This window comes from Silurus meridionalis, chromosome 18 (assembly GCF_014805685.1).
Source record: "Silurus meridionalis isolate SWU-2019-XX chromosome 18, ASM1480568v1, whole genome shotgun sequence".
NCBI lineage: Eukaryota > Metazoa > Chordata > Actinopteri > Siluriformes > Siluridae > Silurus > Silurus meridionalis.
The window spans coordinates 629,572-651,383 of record NC_060901.1 but is presented as its reverse complement, the minus strand read 5'-3'; the positions used below and the strand labels follow the sequence as shown (position 1 = coordinate 651,383).

At 42.1% G+C, this 21,812-nt stretch overlaps 1 protein-coding gene across 2 annotated transcripts in view; it reads right to left on the bottom strand.

Annotated features, from left to right (window-relative positions):
• Positions 1-7,518: 7,518 nt before the first annotated feature.
• The window catches only part of kcnc2 (potassium voltage-gated channel, Shaw-related subfamily, member 2), a 39,254-nt gene continuing 24,960 nt past the window's right edge, over positions 7,519-21,812 (bottom strand). The window contains exons 2-4 of one of the 2 annotated variants that reach the window (XM_046872667.1): positions 14,039-14,969; positions 10,015-10,161; positions 7,519-8,347 (exon numbers count right to left, since the gene is read on the bottom strand). In XM_046872667.1, coding sequence (XP_046728623.1) covers positions 8,223-8,347; positions 10,015-10,161; positions 14,039-14,969 — 1,203 coding nt within the window. In that variant the 3' untranslated portion in view covers positions 7,519-8,222. Of the gene's footprint in view, positions 8,348-8,792; positions 9,548-10,014; positions 10,162-14,038; positions 14,970-21,812 lie in introns of those variants that run through there. The other variant, XM_046872668.1, reaches the window with a different exon arrangement.

Here is a 21,812-nt window from a genome sequence, read left to right as displayed (position 1 = left end):
GTGTTAGAGTGTCTTAGAGTGTGTGTTAGTGTGTGTAGTGTGTGTGTGTGTGTGTAGTGTGTGTGTGTGTGTGTGTGTTAGTGTGTGTGTAGTGTGTGTGTTAGTGTGTGTTAGTGTGTGTGTTAGTGTGTGTTTGTGTGTGTGTTAGTGTGTGTTTGTGTGTGTGTTAGTGTGTGTTAGTGTGTGTGTTAGTGTGTGTTAGAGTGTGTGTTCGAATGTGTGTTAAAGTGTGTTAGAGTGTGTCTTAGAGTGTGTGTTAGTGTGTGTTAGTGTGTGTGTGTGTGTTAGTGTGTGTTAGTGTGTGTTAGAATGTGTGTTAAAGTGTGTTAGAGTGTGTCTTAGTGTGTGTTAGTGTGTGTTAGTGTGTGTGTTAGTGTGTGTTAGTGTGTGTGTTAGTGTGTGTGTTAGTGTGTGTGTTAGTGTGTGTGTTAGTGTGTGTTAGTGTGTTAGTGTGTGTGTGTGTGTTAGAGTGTGTTCGAATGTGTGTTAAAGTGTGTGTGAGTGTGTTAGAGTGTGTGTTAGTGTGTGTTAAAGTGTGTTAGTGTGTGTGTGTTAAAGTGTGTGTTAGAGTGTGTTAGAGTGTGTGTTAATGTGTGTTAGAGTGTGTGTTCGAATGTGTTAGAGTGTGTTAGAGTGTGTGTTAGAGTGTGTGTTAGAGTGTGTGTTAGTGTGTGTTAGTGTGTGTGTTGTGTGTTAGTGTGTGTTAGTGTGTTAGAGTGTGTGTTAGAATGTGTGTTAAAGTGTGTTAGAGTGTGTTAGAGTGTGTGTTAGTGTGTGTGTGTGTGTGTGTTAGTGTGTGTGTGTTAGTGTGTGTGTTAGTGTGTGTGTGTGTTAGTGTGTTAGTGTGTGTTAGAGTGTGTGTTAGAGTGTGTGTGTGTGTGTTAAAGTGTGTGTGTGTTGTGTGTGTGTTATTAGTGTGTGTTAGTGTGTGTTATTAAATTAATATTAGTGTGTGTGTTTGTGTGTTAGTGTGTTATTAGTGTGTATTAGTGTGTGTATTAGTGTGTGTTAATGTGTTAGTGTGTGTTAATGTGTGTTAGTGTGTATTAAATGTGTGTTAGTGTGTGTGTTTGTGTGTGTGTTAGTGTGTGTGTGTTGTGTGTTAGTGTGTGTGTTAGTGTGTGTTAGTGTGTGTTAGTGTGTTAGTGTGTGTATTAGTGTGTATTAGTGTGTATTAGTGTGTTATTAGTGTGTGTGTGTATTAGAGTGTGTGTTGAATGTGTGTTAAAGTGTGTGTGTGTGTGTTATGTGTGTGTGTGTTAAAGTGTGTGTGTGTATTAGTGTGTATTAGTGTGTGTATTAGAGTGTGTATTAGTGTGTTAGTGTGTGTATTAGTGTGTGTATTAAATGTGTATTAGTGTGTGTTAAGTGTGTTAGTGTTAGTGTGTATTAGAGTGTGTATTAGTGTGTGTTAAAGTGTTAGAGTGTGTGTTAGAATGTATGTTAGAGTGTGTGTTAGAGTGTGTATTAGTGTGTATTAGTGTGTTATTAGTGTGTGTGTTAAAGTGTTAGAGTGTGTATTAGTGTGTTAGTGTGTATTAGTGTGTATTAGTGTGTTATTAGTGTGTTAGTGTATGTTAGTGTGTATTAGTGTGTATTAGTGTGTATTAAATGTGTGTTAGTGTGTGTTAGTGTGTGTGTGTGTATTAGTGTGTGTTAGTGTGTGTATGTGTGTTAGTGTATGTTAGTGTGTGTTAGTGTGTGTTATTAGTGTGTATTAGTGTGTGTTAAGTGTGTTAGTGTATTAGTGTGTTAGTGTGTTAAAGTGTGTGTGTGTATTAGTGTGTGTTAATGTGTTAGTGTGTTATGTGTGTGTGTTATGTGTGTGTGTTATTAGTGTGTATTAGTGTGTGTGTGTTAATGTGTTAGTGTGTTATTAGTGTGTGTTAAGTGTGTGTGTTATTAGTGTGTGTTAGTGTGTATTAGAGTGTGTGTTAGTGTATTAGTGTGTGTTAATGTGTTAGTGTGTGTTAATGTGTGTGTTAATGTGTTAGTGTGTTAATGTGTTAGTGTGTTAAAGTGTTAGAGTGTGTGTTAGTGTGTGTTAATGTGTTAGTGTGTATTAGTGTGTATTAGTGTGTGTTAAAGTGTGTTAGTGTATGTTAGTGTGTGTTATTAGTGTGTGTTAATGTGTTAGTGTGTTAGAGTGTATGTTAGTGTGTATTAGTGTGTGTGTGTGTGTTAGTGTGTGTGTTAGTGTGTGTTAGTGTGTGTGTTGAATGTGTGTTAGTGTGTGTGAGTGTGTTAGAGTGTGTATTAGTGTGTTAGTGTGTATTAGTGTGTGTTAGTGTGTGTGTTAGAGTGTGTGTGTGTGTGTGTTAAAGTGTGTGTTAGAGTGTGTGTTAGTGTGTGTGTTAATGTGTGTGTTAGTGTGTGTGTATGTTAGAGTGTGTTAGTGTGTTAGAGTGTGTGTTAGTGTGTGTTAGTGTGTATAGTGTGTGTTAGTGTGTGTATTAGTGTGTGTGTGTGTTAGTGTGTGTGTTAGTGTGTGTTAGTGTGTGTGTTAGTGTGTGTTAGAGTGTGTTAATGTGTGTTAGTGTGTTAGTGTGTGTTAGTGTGTGTTTGTGTGTTAGTGTGTGTGTTAGTGTGTGTGTGTTAGTGTGTGTGTTAGTGTGTGTGTGTTAGTGTGTGTTCGAATGTGTGTTAAAGTGTGTTAGAGTGTGTTAGTGTGTGTTAGAGTGTGTGTGTTAGTGTGTGTTAGTTTGTGTGTTAGTGTGTGTTAGTGTGTGTTAGAGTGTGTTATTAGTGTGTGTAGTGTGTGTGTTAGTGTGTTGTGTGTTAGTGTGTGTTAGTGTGTTAGAGTGTGTTCGAATGTGTGTTAGTGTGTGTGAGTGTGTGTTAGTGTGTTAGTGTGTGTTAGTGTGTGTGTTAGTGTGTGTTAGAGTGTGTGTTAGTGTGTGTGTATTAGAGTGTGTGTAATGTGTGTTAGTGTGTTAGAGTGTGTGTTAGTGTGTGTTAGTGTGTGTTAGTGTGTGTTAGTGTGTGTTAGTGTGTGTTAGTGTGTGTGTTAGTGTGTGTGTGTGTTAGTGTGTGTTTGTGTGTGTGTGTTGTGTGTGTTAGTGTGTGTTAGTGTGTGTGTTAGTGTGTGTTAGTGTGTTAGTGTTAGTGTGTTAGAGTGTGTGTTGAATGTGTGTTAAAGTGTGTGTGTGTGTGTTAGTGTGTGTTAGTGTGTGTGTGTGTGTTAGTGTGTTAGTGTGTGTTAGTGTGTGTTAGAGTGTGTGTTCGAATGTGTGTTAAAGTGTGTGTGAGTGTGTGTTAGAGTGTGTTAGAGTGTGTTAGTGTGTGTTAGTGTGTGTTTGTGTGTGTGTGTGTGTGTGTTAGTGTGTGTGTATTAGAGTGTGTTAGTGTGTATTAGAGTGTGTGTTAGTGTGTGTTAGAGTGTGTGTGTTAGTGTGTTAGTGTGTATGTGTGTTAGTGTTAGAGTGTGTGTGTTAAGTGTGTGTGTTAGTGTGTTAGAGTGTGTTAGTGTGTTAGTGTGTGTGTTAGTGTGTGTGTGTGTGTGTGTTAGTGTGTGTGTTAGTGTGTGTTGAATGTGTGTTAAAGTGTGTGTGAGTGTGTGTTAGAGTGTGTGTTAGTGTGTGTTAGAGTGTGTGTTAGTGTGTGTGTTAGTGTGTGTTAGTGTGTGTTAGAGTGTGTGTTGAATGTGTATTAAAGTGTGTGTGAGTGTGTTAGAGTGTGTATTAGAGTGTGTGTTAGTGTGTGTTAGTGTGTGTGTTAGTGTATTAGTGTGTTAGTGTGTGTTAATGTGTGTTAGAGTGTGTGTAGTGTGTGTTAGTGTATTAGTGTGTTAGTGTGTTAGTGTGTGTTAGTGTGTGTGTGTTAGTGTGTGTTCAAATGTGTGTTAGTGTGTGTTAGTGTGTGTTAGTGTGTGTTAGTGTGTGTGTTATGTGTGTGTGTTAGTGTGTTAGTGTGTGTTAGTGTGTTAGTGTGTGTTAGTGTGTGTTAGTGTGTGTTAGTGTGTGTTAGTGTAATATTAGTGTGTGTTAGTGTGTGTGTGTTAGTGTGTTAGTGTGTTAGTGTGTGTTGAATGTGTGTTAAAGTGTGTTAGAGTGTGTCTTAGAGTGTGTGTTAGTGTGTGTGTTAGTGTGTGTAGTGTGTGTGTGTGTTAGTGTGTGTTAGTGTGTGTTAGAGTGTGTTAGAGTGTGTTCGAATGTGTGTTAAAGTGTGTTAGAGTGTGTGTTAGTGTGTGTGTGTGTGTGTGTGTTAGTGTGTGTTAGTGTGTGTGTTTGTGTTTGTTAGTGTGTGTGTTAGTGTGTGTGTTAGTGTGTGTTAGAGTGTGTGTCGAATGTGTGTTAAAGTGTGTGTGAGTGTGTGTTAGAGTGTGTTAGTGTGTGTCAGTGTATGTTAGAGTGTGTGTTAGTGTGTGTGTGTTAGTGTGTGTTAGAGTGTGTGTTCGAATGTGTGTTAGAGTGTGTGTTCGAATGTGTGTTAAAGTGTGTGTTAGAGTGTGTGTTCGAATGTGTGTTAGAGTGTGTGTTCGAATGTGTGTTAAAGTGTGTGTGGATGTGTGTTAGAGTATGTGTTAGAGTGTGTGTTAGTGTGTGTGTTAGAGCGTATACCGGATTAGAGATTATTGTGATATTTGTGAGTATGATTTGTGATGCAGCCTGAGCTGAATTTATCTACACACTGAAACGGTGGATCCCTGGTTGTCATAGAGACAGAGATGTGGTGGTGGGGGCGTTGTCTGTGGCCAAAAACTGCGCTCATCCCTGCTGTTTACGTCTTTGCCACGGCAACAGTTTCCACAGTGACGGGTGTGAAGACATCTTCGATTGTGAGGGAAGAGTGGGAACCTGAATTTAGTGGCTAAAAAGATCATCACACCCTCACACACAAACATTTCTTTTTATCACACACAAACATTTCTTTTTATCACACACAAACATTTCTTTTTATCACACACAAACCCATACATGCACACATTTACATATCTACACTGGAGATTAAAATTAGAAAACAATTTATAAACAATTGAACAATTCTGAAATAATGTGATCTTCACGGCTCAACAGTTGAAGGAGTTTTTGTCCTGTCTATACCATGCTACCAGAACACCTTTTACACAAAATAACTAAGGCATTAAAAAAAAATAACATTCTTTTGCAGAACACATACATATACACACGCACACACTCACGCACACACTCACGCACACAGTTTTATTATATATCATAACAGAAACAAATTCAGTGTTTTTAAATGTGATATTGTTTATTTGAGAGAATTTATTAATATGAAAGGCTTTACTATTCTTTTTTATTACATATTCTTTAATTAACTAAATTTGCTTTAATTGATTAAACCACCTTACTGCCTTCAATTATACTACAACCTTTAACTATACTACAGTCTTCATCAGTAACACTACAGTCTTCATCTTCAATAATATGACACGCTCAGTAAGCATCAGTAATACTAAAGCTCTGATTGTAATAAAATGTGTTTATAATAAGGGCTGACGAGTTCATTTATTCTAAAGTCTTCATTCAGCCTGATGTTTTTCTAGCTACTAATGAAGAGTCTGTTCCTTTAAGGCAGGCAAATTAGTCACGCAAGATCATTTAGCACAATTTCACCTAGAGGTAGCATATCTAAAGATCAGTGGGCCCTTAGCAGATTCATGTGGAACACCAAATTTGACCTCAGTAAGTGTAAAGTAATCTCCATCATCATCAAACTGATAACCATCATCCAGAAAAGACCTGAGCCAGGGCATGGAGAAGAGGAGCGGGTGAGGAGAGAGGGAGGAGTTAGTCAGCAATATTACTAACAAACATTATTTTACTGCTCAAAAACAATCCAACCCTCTGCTTGTGTGTGTTTATTTCATTTATATAACCTCAGAGATAAACTCATTTTTCAAAAACTATAAACTATTAAAAAAAACTTTAAGTTGCAGGATATAACATCTTTTTACATTTGTGTTCAACAGCATATATAAAGTGTATTTGTGTGTGTAATGTGTATGTGTGCCCACATGCCCACATGGGGGTCTAAACACTATCAGAAGCACTGACCTACATTTACAACCTAAACTCTAATATTGTAAAAATTATAATAATTTATTAATCAGTTTCTTCTCTTCATGTGGTAGTGTTTCTCTCGGCTGCACTGCTTCAGTACGTGTATGTGGATGTTAGATTTTTGTCCAATCAGATTTCAGCCTCTATGTGCTGCCATGTGAATCTAATCTGCTCAGAGCCTTCAGAATCAGTACTGCTGGACTTTTACCATAGAGAATATTACCAACAGCTCTGTTTCTTTATCCAATCAGATTTCAGATTCTCCTCACAGAGCAGATCACTGGCCCAGAATAGCGTCAGCATTGTTCTGTCCTCTGATTGGTTGGTCAGAGGGAAACTGTTACAGCCGAGTTCGACCGGTAAAACACGTGTGTAGCTCTGCACACGTTCATACATCTGAGTTAGACTTTTTTACACCTACGGAGGAAGAGAAATTTATTTGGTCTCAGACACTTAAAAATCCATTATGAAGAAACGCGAGACATGGTGAGAAGATCACCAACCCTGAAGCTAGCTAGCGTGTCTCAGCCCGGGAAAGGGTTTGATCTCCACTTCCAGACCAGTGAATACGAGCGGTATCACTGGATTACAGCCTCTGGGGGGCGCTGCACATTATGAGTCTGCATCTCTGGTGAGTAGGTTGTGTTTTATTTCCATTTTAATGTTTTTGTCATGTTATTAGACGAATATTGATTGTGAACTGCTCCAGATGTTGTAGGTGCACAGTTGTGGTTGTAGTGTAGAGGTTTGGAGTGTAACTGGGTTTGTTGTTTTAGTAAAATGTTCTTCACCCTCTATATGTGAAACGTCTCTCTGTAATGTCACGTGTTGTTATATTGTGTGTTTTTATTGTATTGATGGTTTATATAATTGTGATGTGATAGTGGTGTATTAAGAGGTGGATTAAGTCGGGTACGTCCCTACTGAAGGTCCAGGTACCAAATACACGGCCCACCACTGGTGTGTGTGTGTGCGCACACGTATATAAAGAGTGTGTCTGGTGTGCGTGCTTGTATGTAACATACGCACACACACACACACACACACACTTTACATGCATGTGGGGACACAAAAGTGCATAGAATAACGATTTACGATTAATAATCTGCATAGAACGATTTCAGGTCACATTTATTAACAGTATGAACATGTTTCTACTCTGTAACACACTAACACTCCAATTTACACACACAGTGTACACACAGTGTACACACACACACACACACACACACACACATTTAGTGTTGAGGTTCCCTTCTGAGTCTAATTCCTCTCAAGGTTTCTTCATTATACTGTATCATCTCAGGGAGTTTTTCCTTCACCACAGTCACCACTGGATCACTCATAAGGGAGAAACATCTACATAATAACTTTATAATCTCTTTATCTCTGTAAAGCTGCTTTGAGTAAATGTTCACTGTTAAAACTCAACTGTAATGAATTTGTATCATCATGGGAACAAGGGCATATGAGGGTAGCGGAGGCATTTGAGTGGCAACAGGGATAGTTTATTGGGGCATAAATGCAGCAGGGGAATTAAAGGGACATAAATGGAGAAAGTACATCAACAATAGGGGTATTAGAGGGGGGCTTTTGGGAAAGAGACTGAATGGGGTATCTTGGGGCAGTAATGTGTTTACGATCCTCTGTAGACATACACTGTTTACCGTGAAGCTGCTTCAGGAGAAGAGACTAATCAGATCACTTGTAATCTTCTTCTGTTCAATCAGATAAATTCTAATCCTTATTTTCCAGTCAGATCGATGCTAATCCCAACAGAGCAATCAGATATGTGCTAATTGACCCTATCTAACTAGGGCTATGCTAATTCATACTGTAAAATAAGAGCTGTGCTAATCCATACTGTCTAATCAAAAATATATGATAGTCCATATTTCCAGGGACACGCCAGCCATCCAATCAAAAATAAATGATAATCCATACTGTCCCATCACAGATGTCCTAATCCTGAATGCCATCACAGTCATGTTCCAGATCAACACAAAATTTCGGATTGTCCAATCCAGCATCCGATCACATATTTGTCCAGGCCCAAATTGTCCATTCAGAGGACTTGTAATTTTTCAAGTTCATCCAATCAAAGAGTTTATTTCCAAATCCAGATTGTCCAATCCTGTGTCCAATCAGTTGTTCTGCTCCACATTGCCCATAGATATGCTAATTCAAGCGGTCCAATCAAAGGGTTATTCTATTCCATACCGTCCAATCCAAATCATCGAATCCGTCTGAGTCTGTATTGGCACCACCATCTCCGCTTTTAGCTGATATCAGTTGTATTTCAGTCAGAGGTTTATTCACAGCTGGAACAACAATGTTCAGAATCATCAACCACATTGATGCAACACTGATCCTGATTACAACAGTAAGGAGGCAAACACGCGACTAAGTGACAGTGAGTCAGTGACTCAGCGATTCAACGAGTTAGTGATTTAGTGACTCAGTGACTCAGTGAATAATTGACTCAGTTTTAGTGAAATGAAGTGTAATGTGGAATGTCGTTTGATGAGAAATGAAGAGAAACTGATCTCACAGTGTTTAATTTTGTCTTTCACACAACATGAGGAATTTAATTGTGTGGATTTAAAGCATTTTGTGATTATAAGATTGTTATAAACAGGATTATTACACATTTATTACATATGTATAATTACATTTGGAGTTTTGTTATAGATGTGTTTTATTGTTAATTAAATTCTTTCTTATCATTAATAAATTACAGTATATATATATAAAAGATGGGGCAATTGTAGGGCAAAAAATGTGTAAATGGGGAATATTATGGTAAATAGAAGACATGAAAACAAAATAAAAACTGCACTGCACTGCATTTGTGGTTGAAAACAATAAGGGGTGTTTAGGCAGAGTAGAAGAATAGCAGTGGTAAATTTGAAAAGGCCAGAAAGAATGTTGGAATATACAGGTAGTGTAGAAACAGTGCAAGGGGTATTCAGGTAGGGCAGATGCAGGGCAAGGTGTATTTAGTTAGGGCACATGCAGGGCGAGGGGTATTTAGGTAGGGCAGATGCAGGGCGATGGGTATTCAGTTAGTCCAGACACAGGACAAGGGGTATTCAGGTAGGGCAAACGTAGGGCAAGGGGGATTCAGGTAGGGCAGAACCAGGGCAAGGGTTATTCAGGTATGGCAGACGCAGGGTGAGAGGTATTAAAGTAGGGCAGAAGCAGGGTGAGAGGTATTAAAGTAGGGCAGAAGCAGGCAGAGGGGTATTCAGTTAGGGCAGATGCAGGGTCCGGGATATTCAGGTAGGGGGTAGAAGCAGGTAGGGAAGATGCCGGGCAAAGGGGTATTCAGGTAGGGCAGAAGCAAGGCGAGGGGTATTCAGGTAGGGCAGATGCAGGGAATATGTAGCCACAGCCACATAGGAAGTACTTGGAACATGAAGATGGAGCTGTTTCATTAGACGGATAGAATCTGATTGGACAGGAAGAGCTGTATCATGATGTCACTGCTATCTCGGTTAAACTTCTGGATTTCTCAAAGCCTTCAGACACAAAAGAGTGCGACATTAAACACAACACATACACACACACACTACACTACACTACACACACACACACTCTATACACACACTACATAATTCACACGCAACATAATACACACACACACACACACACACACACTATATAATACACACTATACACACTATACACACATTCGTGTTTGTGAATGGATATTTAGCATAGTGCTATTCTCTCTAGATTATGTTCATGAAGCACTGCATGCTGGTGACAATTTACTGTATGATGATGGTGGTGATGATAATGGTTATTATGATTATGGTAATGATGACAATGGTGATGGTGATGATGATGTTTGTGGTGCTGATGATGATGGTGGTGATGATGATTATAATGATGATGATTGTAATTGGGTACATGATGTGCAGACAGCTGTGAATGCCATATGACGATGATGGACAGGTGATCTGATTGGGTATTTAGAGCACACCTGATTTGCGGAGGGTGGAGTCAGCAGTGCAGCTGTAATCCCTTGCAGCCAATAGGAAGCAAGTTCCTCCAATATGTCGATCCTGCATGGGCACTCGCTCTTCTGGTGTTGTTGTGATGTCACTTCCTGTGCTGAGGTCTGCAGAGACTATCGGAGAGATCAGGGTGTAAATATAACATCACTGTACCTTCAAGGTCTTGGGTCACATTTACACCAGACTATCCTTCCCTCTACACTGGCCTGTAGAAGATTCTCCAGAGTATCAGTGAGGTAACCTACAAACCTGAGATATCGAGTCACTGCACAGTGATTATCTACATATTTTTTACTGCTTTCAAAAGCGCTTAAATGGAAAATTAACATCTGTCCAGTTTCTGTTTCCTCAAAAAGATCCTGAACCTAATGAACCAAAGTTTGGCTGTACCATTAGATAACTGCATTCTGTTCCTATAAACACCTGGTCATCTAAACATCTTGGTTTATTTAAAGTGTGGAAGAAGAAGCAGAAGAGGAAGAAGAAAAATTAGAAAAGAAGAGGAAGAAGGTTATTTTGATGAAGGTCAGTGAACCTGCACAAAACTTCAGCTTTAAAGTTCACTGTTTTATTTAATATAATATTTATAGTTCTGTCAAGTTAAATATAACTGAGGTAGTATTTAATGCCCTCATTTTGCTGAATCATTTTGCCATCATTTTTTTTACTCCCTTAAACATCACCATGATGTCATGTTTCTCTGCCCTACTCGAGCTTCTAGAACATTATTTAATGTCCCACATCCCAGACTGAGACACAGCTAAATCCTCCAAACTGTGACAAAGGCAGCAAACACTTTGATCCAAAATTATCCACAGACTTGAATCACACCGTTCCTACATCACGCTACACACACACACACACACACACACACACACACACACACACACACACACACTCACTCTCAGTCAGCCCAACCTCTCCAACTTCTCATCTCCAAATCACCAGCTGTTTCTCTTAAAATAAATCCTCATTCCTCCAGGGACGGAGAAGATGACAGAAAACCTGTGGAGGATTAGAGTGCAGTCTAAACCTCACTATTCTGAAACACACACATCCAACATTACCTTATCTCCAATTTCTACAAACCCGACTCCAAAAAAGTTGGGATGTTGGACAAATTGTGAATAAAAACAGAATGAATGATGTGGAAGTTTTAAATTTCAATATTTTATTCAGAACACAACATAGACGACATATCAAGTGTTTAAACTGAGAAAATGTATAATTTTAAGGGAAAAATAAGTTGATTTTAAATTTCATGGCATCAACACATCTGAAAAAAGTTTGGACAAGGCCATGTTTACCACTGTGTGGCGTCCTCTCTTCTCTTTATAACAGTCTGTACACATCTGGGGACTGAGGAGACAAGCTGCTCAAGTTTAGGAATAGGAATGTTGTCCCATTCTTGTCTAATACAGGCTTCTAGTTGCTCAACTGTCTCAGGTATTCTATCATCTTCCTCTTTATGATGCACCAAATGTTTTCTCTGGGTGAAAGATCTGGACTGCAGGTTGGACATTTCAGTACCGGATCCTTCTTCTACACAGCCATGATGTTGTAACTGATGCGGTATGTGGTCTGGAATTGTCATGTTGGAAAATACAAGGTCTTCCCTGAAAGAGACGACGTCTGGATGGGAGCATATGTTGTTCTAGAACTTGGATATACCTTTTAGTATTGATGGTGTCTTTCCAGATGTGTAAGCTGCCCATGCCACACGCACTCATGAACCCCATACCATCAGAGATGCAGGCTTCTGAACTGAGCGCTGAGAACAACTTGGGTTGTCCTGATCCTCTTTAGTCCGGATGACATGGCGTCCCAGTTTTCCAAAAAGAACTTCAGATTTTGATTCGTCTGACCACAGAACAGTTTTCCACTTTGCCACAGTGCATTTTAAATGAGCCGTGGCCCTGAGAAAACACCTGCGCTTCTGGATCATGTTTAGATACGGCTTCTTTTTTGACCTATAGAGTTTTAGCCGGCGATGGCGAATGGCACGGTGGATTGTGCTCACCGACAATGTTTTCTGGAAGTTCTCCTGAGCCCATGTTTTGATTTCTATTACAGTAGCATTCCTGTATGTGATGCAGTGGCGTCTAAGGGCCTGAAGATCACGGGCATCCAGTATGGTTTTCCGGCCTTCACCCTTACTCACAGAGATCGTTCCAGATTCTCTGAATCGTTGGATGATATGATGCACTGTAGACGATGAGAATTTAAACTCTTTGCAGTTTTTCTCTGAGAAACTCCTTTCTGATATTGCTCCACTATTTCTCACCGCAGCATTGGGGGAACTGGTGATCCTCTGCTCATCTTGACTTCTGAGAGACACTGCCACTCTGAGAGACTCTTTTTATACACAATCATGTTGCCAATCAACCTAATAATCTGCAAATTGGTTCTCCAGCTGTTCCTTATATGTACATTTAACTTTTCCAGCCTCTTATTGCTACCTGTCCCAACTTTTTTGGAATGTGTAGCTCTCATGAAATCCAAAATGAGCCAATATTTGGCATGACATTTCAAAATGTCTCACTTTCAACATGTGATGTTATCTATATTCTATTGTGAATAAAATATAAGTTTATGAGATTTGTAAATTATTGCATTACTTTTTTATTCACAATGTGTACAGTGTCACAACTTTTTTGGGAATTTTTAATTTCGGGTTTGTAATTGTGATTAGTTTTATTTTGGTCATGTGGTTTAAATAACACATTGTGGCCCAGATGGATTCTGATGCAGGTACATCACAGCCAAATAAGTGCACATCATCATCATCATATCCCAGGCGCTGAGAAGCTCCGTCCATCAAAACCTGATGAAAACATCTACACAACAAGACACAGACCAAGAACATCTACACAAATCAAAATGGGTCACTGCAGTGTGGGAGGCTTTACTAAAAACAACCATTTCTAGAAACACACCTAATTATATGACACTGTCCTGCCACCACACACACACTCCTCCAAACACACACACACACACACACTGGTCCAAACGCACATACTGCACCAAACACACACACACATGCAACTAACACACATTGGTTAAAACTCACACCAGGAAAGTGTGTGTGTGTGTGTGTGTTTGGAGGAGTGTGTGTGTGTGTATAGGGCAGTGTGTGTTTTTAAATGTAAATGTAAATTTTAAGTGTGTGTTTATGTGTGTGAGTTTGAGGTAATATGTTTTTGGATGAGTGAGTGTGTGTGATTGTATGTGTGTTTGGGGTAATGTGGTAATGTGTTTTGTGTGTGTGTGTGTGTGTGTGTGTGTGTGTGTGTGTGTGTGTGTGTGTGTGTGTGTGTTTGGGGAGTGTGTGTGTGTGTCTGGGGCAGTGTGTGTTTTAAGTGTAGATTTATTTAGCGTGTGTATGTGTGTGAATTTGAGGTAATATGTGATTGGACAAGTGTGTGTGTGTGTGTGTGTGTGTGTGTGTGTGGGTGGAAGGGTGGGTGTTTGAGGCAGTGTGTGTTTGGGGAGTGTATGTGTGTGTGTGTGTGTGTGTGTGTGTTTGGGGCAGTGTGTGTGTGTGTGTGTGTGTGTGTGTGTGTGTGAGTGAGTTTGTTTGGGGCAGTGTGTGTGAGTGAGTGTGTGTGTGAGGGAGTGTGTTTGGGGCAGTGTGTGTGAGTGAGTGTGTGTGTGAGGGAGTGTGTTTGGGACAGTGTGTCTTTTTGGTGGAATGTGTGTGTGTGTGTGTGTGTGTGTGTGTGTGTGTGTGTGTGGTCACGCCTCAGACGGAGCAGCATGTCAAACCACTGAAATTAATATTCTCAAAAATACACTCAGAATACTACGGGATATTATTGGAGGCCAAGAGGTCATGTGACTCGGTTCATTACTGATCATGTGCCTGTACACACTCGTATTAAACATGTTTCTGAAGTCTGGAGGAATCCTGAGAGCACAACACAACCATTAAAAGAAATAATAATTAATATATCATGTGTATTACACTCCTCTACACCCCTGTGTGCTCACCTGAGCGAGGTCCCTCCAGCCCCCGGCTGTGTCCCAAACGCAGATCGACAGGGTTGCTGTTGGAGGCTGAGCTTAGGTTGGTCCTGCAGAAGGATGGAGATGCAGTTTGCACCACCTGTGGGATGTGCTTTTTCCTCTTTTTTGGTAGTTTCTGCTTAGCCATCGCTAGCGAGTAATACATGCCGAAGTTATTGACGATGACTGGAACGGGCATCGCTATTGTCAACACGCCCGCTAATGCGCACAACGCCCCTACTAGCATCCCTGACCACGTCTGAGGGTACATGTCACCGTAGCCCAGCGTTGTCATGGTGACCACGGCCCACCAAAATCCGATGGGAATGTTTTTAAACATGGTGTGGTCGCTGGCAGTCGGGTCATTAGGATTAGCGCCGATCCGCTCTGCGTAGTAGATCATAGTGGCAAAGATAAGGACACCAAGGGCGAGGAAGATGATGAGGAGGAAGAACTCGTTTATGCTGGCACGCAGGGTGTGTCCAAGAACTCGCAGTCCGACAAAGTGACGAGTCAACTTGAAAATTCTGAGAATACGTACAAAGCGGACCACTCGAAGAAACCCCAGGACATCTTTTGCCGCTTTGGATGACAAACCACTGAGTCCCACTTCCAGATAAAAGGGTAAGATGGCTACAAAGTCAATTATGTTCAGCACACTTTTGACAAACTCCAGTTTATCAGGACTGAACGTCACTCGCACCAGGAACTCGAAGGTGAACCAGAGAACGCAGACGCCTTCCACATATGTGAGCGCTGGATCCGTCTCAATCTCATACTGAGGCACCAAATCGAGCACACTCTCATTCCTGAAAGCATCTGTCTTGTTGATGATGGTATTGAAGGCTTCATGAGTCTCCAGGCAGAAGGTGGTGATGGAGACCATGATAAAAAACAAAGAGGCAAAAGCCACAAACTGGGGAAAGAAAAACATAGAGAAAAAAATATTAGATGTTGCTGATACTGAACTAAAGGTCAACACTAGCCCTGCCCTTAGCCCCACCCTTTACACAGCTGTGGCTACACCCACAAACTACCTGCTGTTTTTTAGATCTACCTGGAGGATGAGTTAGGTGGAAAATTAAGACAGTATACACATTTTCAGCGCTGAGTTGTGAGCATGCGGTGTCTGAATGAGAAGTAGATCATCACAGCTGTTTGACAATGATAATAAATGTGTGCTAAAACAGATGAGTGTGTGTGAGATCAGTGTGAGAGGAAACAGTCGTCTGAAAATTTGCATAGAAAAGGCATCTCTATAACATCGCACATGAGCCAATACAGCGAGGTCATGGAGAGACGGTGTGTGTGTGAGTCATACAGCAGCCATCAGCCCACTCATTGGTTTAAAATTATTCTCACACACACTTGCAAACTCATACTCACACACATGCTCTCTCCGTGTTAAACATACTCCACTACACTCCTCCAGTTAATGCAGTAATTATCACAGCTGCTTTCATCCTGACCAGAGCCTGACAGAAAACACATACACACACAATTAATACAACACACACACACACACACACTTTTCCAGAAAGCTGAAGATGAAGCAGCCAGTGTAATTTACAAAAACGCTTCCAAACACTTTGTTTTTTGATGAAAAACATGTCCCATAATGCAGGATTTAGAACCCAGGTGTGACATCAGAACCTCGAAAGAGAGATCATTGCTCCTGGACAGATGCTGGGCATCTGTCTGTCTATCTTTTCCTGTCTTGTATTTATCTGTTTGTCTCTCTGTCTTTAGTCCACTGTGAGATGTACATGTGTAAACAGACACTAATGATCTTGTTGCTCTTGTTAGCTTTAGATGTCTTCTGTGCACTTTGCAGTTAGCAAGGCTAATTCAACATACAAACACACACAGACACACACAGACACACAAACACACACACGCACACACACACTTACACACACTTGGGAGCATCTGATCTCGGCAAGGCGTTAGAAACAAGATGTGGTAACCTTGGTAACACTGGTTTAAGGCTTCACAAAATGCAGTGAGGCCATGATGATATCTTTAATATGTGTGAACATAAAACACAAAAAAAAGCCGCTCTTAGCATGCTAATTAAACACATGTTAATTAAACACATGCTAATGAAATAGCCTGAGCTCTTTTTATCTGCAAGATTTCATTCTCTGAGGACCGTCACAGATCTAGATTGTGTAATTACGTGCAATACCACCTTGAAATACTACCTGAAATGCGTACTTTTTTTTCTCCCCCTATTTTTATTTATACATTGTACTCTGTATATACTGTTATTATAGTATGTGTATTTGCATTTATTTTAATTTCTTTGTTTATTATTATTTTTATTATTTGTTTTCATTTCTTTGTTTTATTTCTTTGTTTATTATTATTTTTATTATTTGTTTTCATTTCTTTGTTTTTATTTCTTTTTTATATATTTGCATTTATTTTTATTTCTTAATTTTGCTGCTGTAACATAGAAATTTCCCAGCTGTGGGACGAATAAAGATTTATCTTATCTTATGTAGATGAATGAAGATTTGAAAGCAGAATAAGAATGATCAAGCTCAGGTTGCAAACACAAGAATTCATTTCAAACCTTTAAACCATTTAATTCCAAACTACAACCCAACCCTTTTTCTGGACTATACACCTCTCCCACCAGACTATATACCTCTTCACACAGACTAAACACCTTTCACCCAGATTATACACCTCTCACCCCCCAGACTATACACCTTTCGCTCCCCAGACTGTACACCTCTCAACCTCCAGACTGTACACCTCATACACCAGACTATACACCTCACCCTCCACACTAAACACCACTCAACCCCCAGACTATACACATTTTACCCTACAGACTATAAATTAATTTAATTCATGTTTATTTGTATTGCGCTTTTAACAATGAACATTGTCTCAAAGCAGCTTTACACAGATAATGTGGTGATATAAAAATGAAGATGTTCTTTATAAGTGTAAGTTTGTCCCTGATGAACAAGCCGGTGAAGACTGTGGTGAAGGAAAAACTCCCCGAGATGGCAAAAGGAAGAAACATTGAGAGGAACCAGACTTAACACGGAACCCATCCTCATCTGGGTGCCACCGAATGTCCATTTATTGCAGATATACGATGTTGTCGGGTACAGTGATGGTGATCAGAAGCAAACTGTAGTTCTGAGTCAATGTAGCAAACTGTTGACATTAACTACAGTCCAAATACATTCTCAAAGCTCCTGTTCTTACTCCAGAATTTCATAGAACCACCCTAAGCGATGATGAGAAACCATCCCCAGCCGGACAGAGTGGCCTCCAATCGAAGAGAACACTATCCAGTGGCAGGCCTGGACGAAGTGGGAAGATCCATGGAGGGAAGAGGGGCAGTGATCACTGGAACATCAGGATATACACCTATATACCGCTCACCCCCAGACTATATACCTCTTAGCACCCAGACTATACACCTCTCCCCCCCAGATGTTACACCTCTCACCACCCAGACTATACACCCCTCACCCCCAGACTATACACCTTTTACCCTGCACACTATACACCTCTCCCCCAAACGATACACCTCTCACGCCCCCAGACTACCGTAATTTCCGGACTATTAAGCACACCCAAAAATAAGCTGCACCCACTGAATTTTACAAAGATTTTTATTTTGAAGATAAATAAGCCGCACCTGTCTATAAGTGTATATAACACTGAAACTAATGAACTTTACACAGGCTTTAACGAAAGACAGTGTCTGTTACATGGTGTAACGGGTGAAATATGTTGTGGCTCCTTTAAGAGCAGAGCGCCATTTTGGGAACAGCCTGCCGCCGCATTTTTCCGGTATTACTGCATGTGCGAGACCGAGGATTATGTCCTTGTTATTTTCTGGTGCTCATTGCTGTTGCCAAGAAAAATAAAAAAGCACGAGTTTTGGAAACCTGTCTGTGCTTATATGATTTCTGTTGCAACTGGAGTTAGCGAGCTCTCCCTTCACCCAGACTTCAACGCGTTACAACGGCTTGTATCTAAACAGTAGCCTACCAAGAAAGTCATTGTTCACTGTCTTCCACCTTCCTTTCACAACAATTTCTCTTGGGAGTTTATCTTTTGGCATCATCATGCGTTTAAAAATCACCATCGGTGAAGCTTTTCTCCTGATGCCGTGCAGCTCAGAACACAGGTATAGTGCGTTTTTTTCATGCCCGGTTGTTTTCAGCGTGACGAATGATCCACATTTCCTGTTGACAGTTCGAGTGAGCGGCAGGCCAAATGTCAGAGGAACCGCATCCATATTTATGATGTGATGCGGCCCGATTCAGTGGGAGCGCGATTTAATATAAAGAATTTCATTGATTCACCTGAACCCATTTAGCAATTTCATTGGTTTAATGTTATGGGGCTCAGTTTTTTGGCTTGAAGTTTGTGAAACCGAGAAAAATCGTCTCTAGATTACGAACGTAACCCTAGTTCCCCGAGGGAACGAGACTCTGCGTCGAAACGATATGGGAACGCCCCTGCGTGACCGCGCTCTGAGCCACGTGTGAAATCTAGCCAATAGGCAAGCCGTGACGTCATAGACAGGCGACGTCGTGTAAACCAGGAAGCTACAAGATGGCTGTGCGGTGGTAGCGACATTAGCTTCTGCAAAGAGAGAAGGTAAGCGCCGCAGGGATGCAGTGAGTGTGGCACGGAGACGCAACGTCTCGTTCCCTCCGGGAACTAGGGTTGCATTCGTAACCTAGAGACGTTCCCCTTTAGGAACTCGAGCTGCGTCGAAACGCCATGGGAACGAGTGTCCAATCACGCCACACTGACCAGACCCTGCAGAGAGAGTGAGGGCCTCGGCACCAGCACGTAGGACAGAGGAGCTTGGGGTGGCTCTGAGGCCAAGGCCATAGAACCTGTCAAAGGTCAGCGGGGTGGACCAACCTGCAGCGTCACAGACGTCCCGGAGTGACACTCCAGCGGACCTGGCCACAGAGGGAGCGGGGACCAGGACTCGCAGCCAAACCGCTGCACCGACCACCTCCAAGGACTCGTCCTGTGGAGATAAGCACCCAGTGCTCGCACTGGACACAGCCGGGCTTCGTAACCCCTGGTCGGGGGCTATAAAGAGAGGAGGGCAGAATGCCTGTAACACGACACATCGTGTGGGAACACCCAGCCTCGGGGAACTCCAGGCGGGACGAGGCAACTGCCAAGTCGCAGACAGGCACTCTGAGTCGCGTCCCAGGCCTCAGTCCCAGGGACCTACCCAGCGAACACGGAAACCCTCAGGGTCGAAAGGGTTAACCCTGCAGCAAACTGTACCTGCAAAAACTCCAGAACTGAACCGACTGGGCAGTGAAATGGGTCCAAGTCATGGGGCTCACACCGTGACGTGAACAGTTGCCATCGTGCGGCGTACGACCTCCACGTGGAGGGAGCTCTGGAGTGGAGAAGGGCCTTTACTACCTCGGTAGAAAGAACAGCCACTACGAACCGTGCCCCCTTAGGGGCCACAGCCTCCACATCTCTGGGCAGGGGCCACAAGAGGACCTCCCGCGCCAGTTGTTTGCAAGGGGCGAGACCGGAGGCCCCCCCTAGATGGGTGATGTAAGAGACCACCGCAGTATTGTCCGTGCGGACCAACACATGCCGTTCTCTCAGGACTGGGAGGAAGTGTTGTAACCCCAACAACACTGCCAGCATCTCCCGGCAAAGTATGTGCCACGAGAGACGTGGGTTGCTCCACAGACCCTGGGTGGAGTGGCCACTCATGACTGCTCCCTACCCCGTGAGGGAAGCGTCCCTAAAACGGGACAGAACGTAGAGTCCTTCCATGCAACCAAGGCTCAAAGGGCACACTGCGAGACCTTGATGGTACGATACAGACTCCCTCTGGGGGAGAACCCTCCTGCCCCGGAGCCACCACTGGAGGGGCCTCATGCGGAGAAGGCCGAGTGGTAATACACTGGATGCTGCCTCCATGAGACCCAGCAGCCTCTGGAACTGCCTCACAGTGACTGGCTGGCCTGCTCCTACCCTCCTGACTGCGGTAAGGATGACTACAAACCGGGCGGGAGACAACTGTGCCCGCAACCCGGCCGAGTCCCCAACACGCCGAGAAAGTGGTTCTCCGCGCTGGAGAAAGTACACTCTACCTGGCGTTTCAGTCTGAACCCCAGTACCTTCATGCAGGCGAGAACAGCATCTCAATGCCGAACTGCCTGGTGCTCTAATGAGCCAACATCAACCAATCGTTTATATAATACAAAAATGCGGATGCCCTGAAACCGCAGCGGGGTCAGTGGTGCGTTTACGCACTCTGTGAGAGGCGGCGGATCCCCCCATCCACAGCGATCATATGGGCGGAATACGGGGAGCAAACTGCTGGAGAAAGCTGCCCGTGCAGGGCTGGCAGACAGTCCTCCTGAACCTGAACGGCAGAAGCAGCGTACTGCGGCCATTGAAGCCTCCTGAGAGGCGGCGGATGACCCCCATCCGCAACACAGTCCGTACACTAGAGGCGAGGACGAACCTCAGGTGGTGCAGGAAACGCTCATCCAGCTCACTGGGTGCGCGCTGCTTCTGCTACACGACCGGCTAGATCCAGTTCGGACCCGGCCCGTGCCACGACCTTAAGGAGCTCCATGTACAGCACAGGCTGTGAGTAGTCCGCAGGCTCGCCAGCATCCATCAACTCATCCTCCTTGGAGAGAGAGACATGCAACGCTGTGCTGCCCGCACCGGGAGAAGAAGCAGCCGCCAGGCATGCTTCCCCGAAATTCCCGAAATTTCTTCCACCTCGGACAGCTGAGACAATGTTCATTGTTGAAAGTGCAATACAAATAAAATTAAATTGAATTGATCGTTGGGTGCTATATAAATAAAGATTGAATTAAATTAAATTAAAAATACACCTCTCACCCCCCAGACTGTACACCACTTACCACCCATACTATACACCTCTCACCCCAGACTATACACATCACCACCCTGACTATACACTTCTTACCCCCACGCAGACTAGCCATTTAGAGTATAGACTTATACTCCATATTTTAATGCTCTTTCCTCAGAATGTAGATCTCCCCCCATTGAGTATAGACCTCTTCTCCCAGACCTCTCCCCCAAAAGTATTTACCTTTCTCATAAAATTATACACATCTCTTACTATAAACGAAATTATTACCGACCAGGAGTTTAATATATTGTGTTTGACAGAAACATGGATTAAATCGAATGAATATGTAGCATTAAATGAGGCGAGTCCTCCTGGGTATAGTTACATACACCAACCCCGTCTAAATGGCAGAGGAGGTGGAGTCGCAGCTATTTATAATAATAATCTAAACGTCACACAAAAGACTAAACACAAATGTAAAACATTTGAAGTTCTTTACGCCAACATAAAATATTCAGTGTCCGAAAGCAGGTCAAGTCAGTTAATTCCACTAATTATTATTTATAGACCCCCAGGGGCCCTAATCTGATTTTCTGATAGAATTTGCAGATTTCATTACAAATTTAGCTACTTCTTTACACAAAGCATTAATTATTGGTGACTTCAATATTCATTTTGATACACTCTCGATTTGTTGTTAACATTTGGATTAAAAATAAAAAACTTAGTCATAATTCCACAGTCTGAAGCTATTTCAGACCATTATCTAATCTCGTTTAAAATTTGCCTCAGTCATTGCATTTCTACCTCACCACATTACCGTGTTAAGCGTACTTTCACGTCAGCTACAGCAGCGCGTTTTATTAATAATCTTCCCGAAATTATGATATT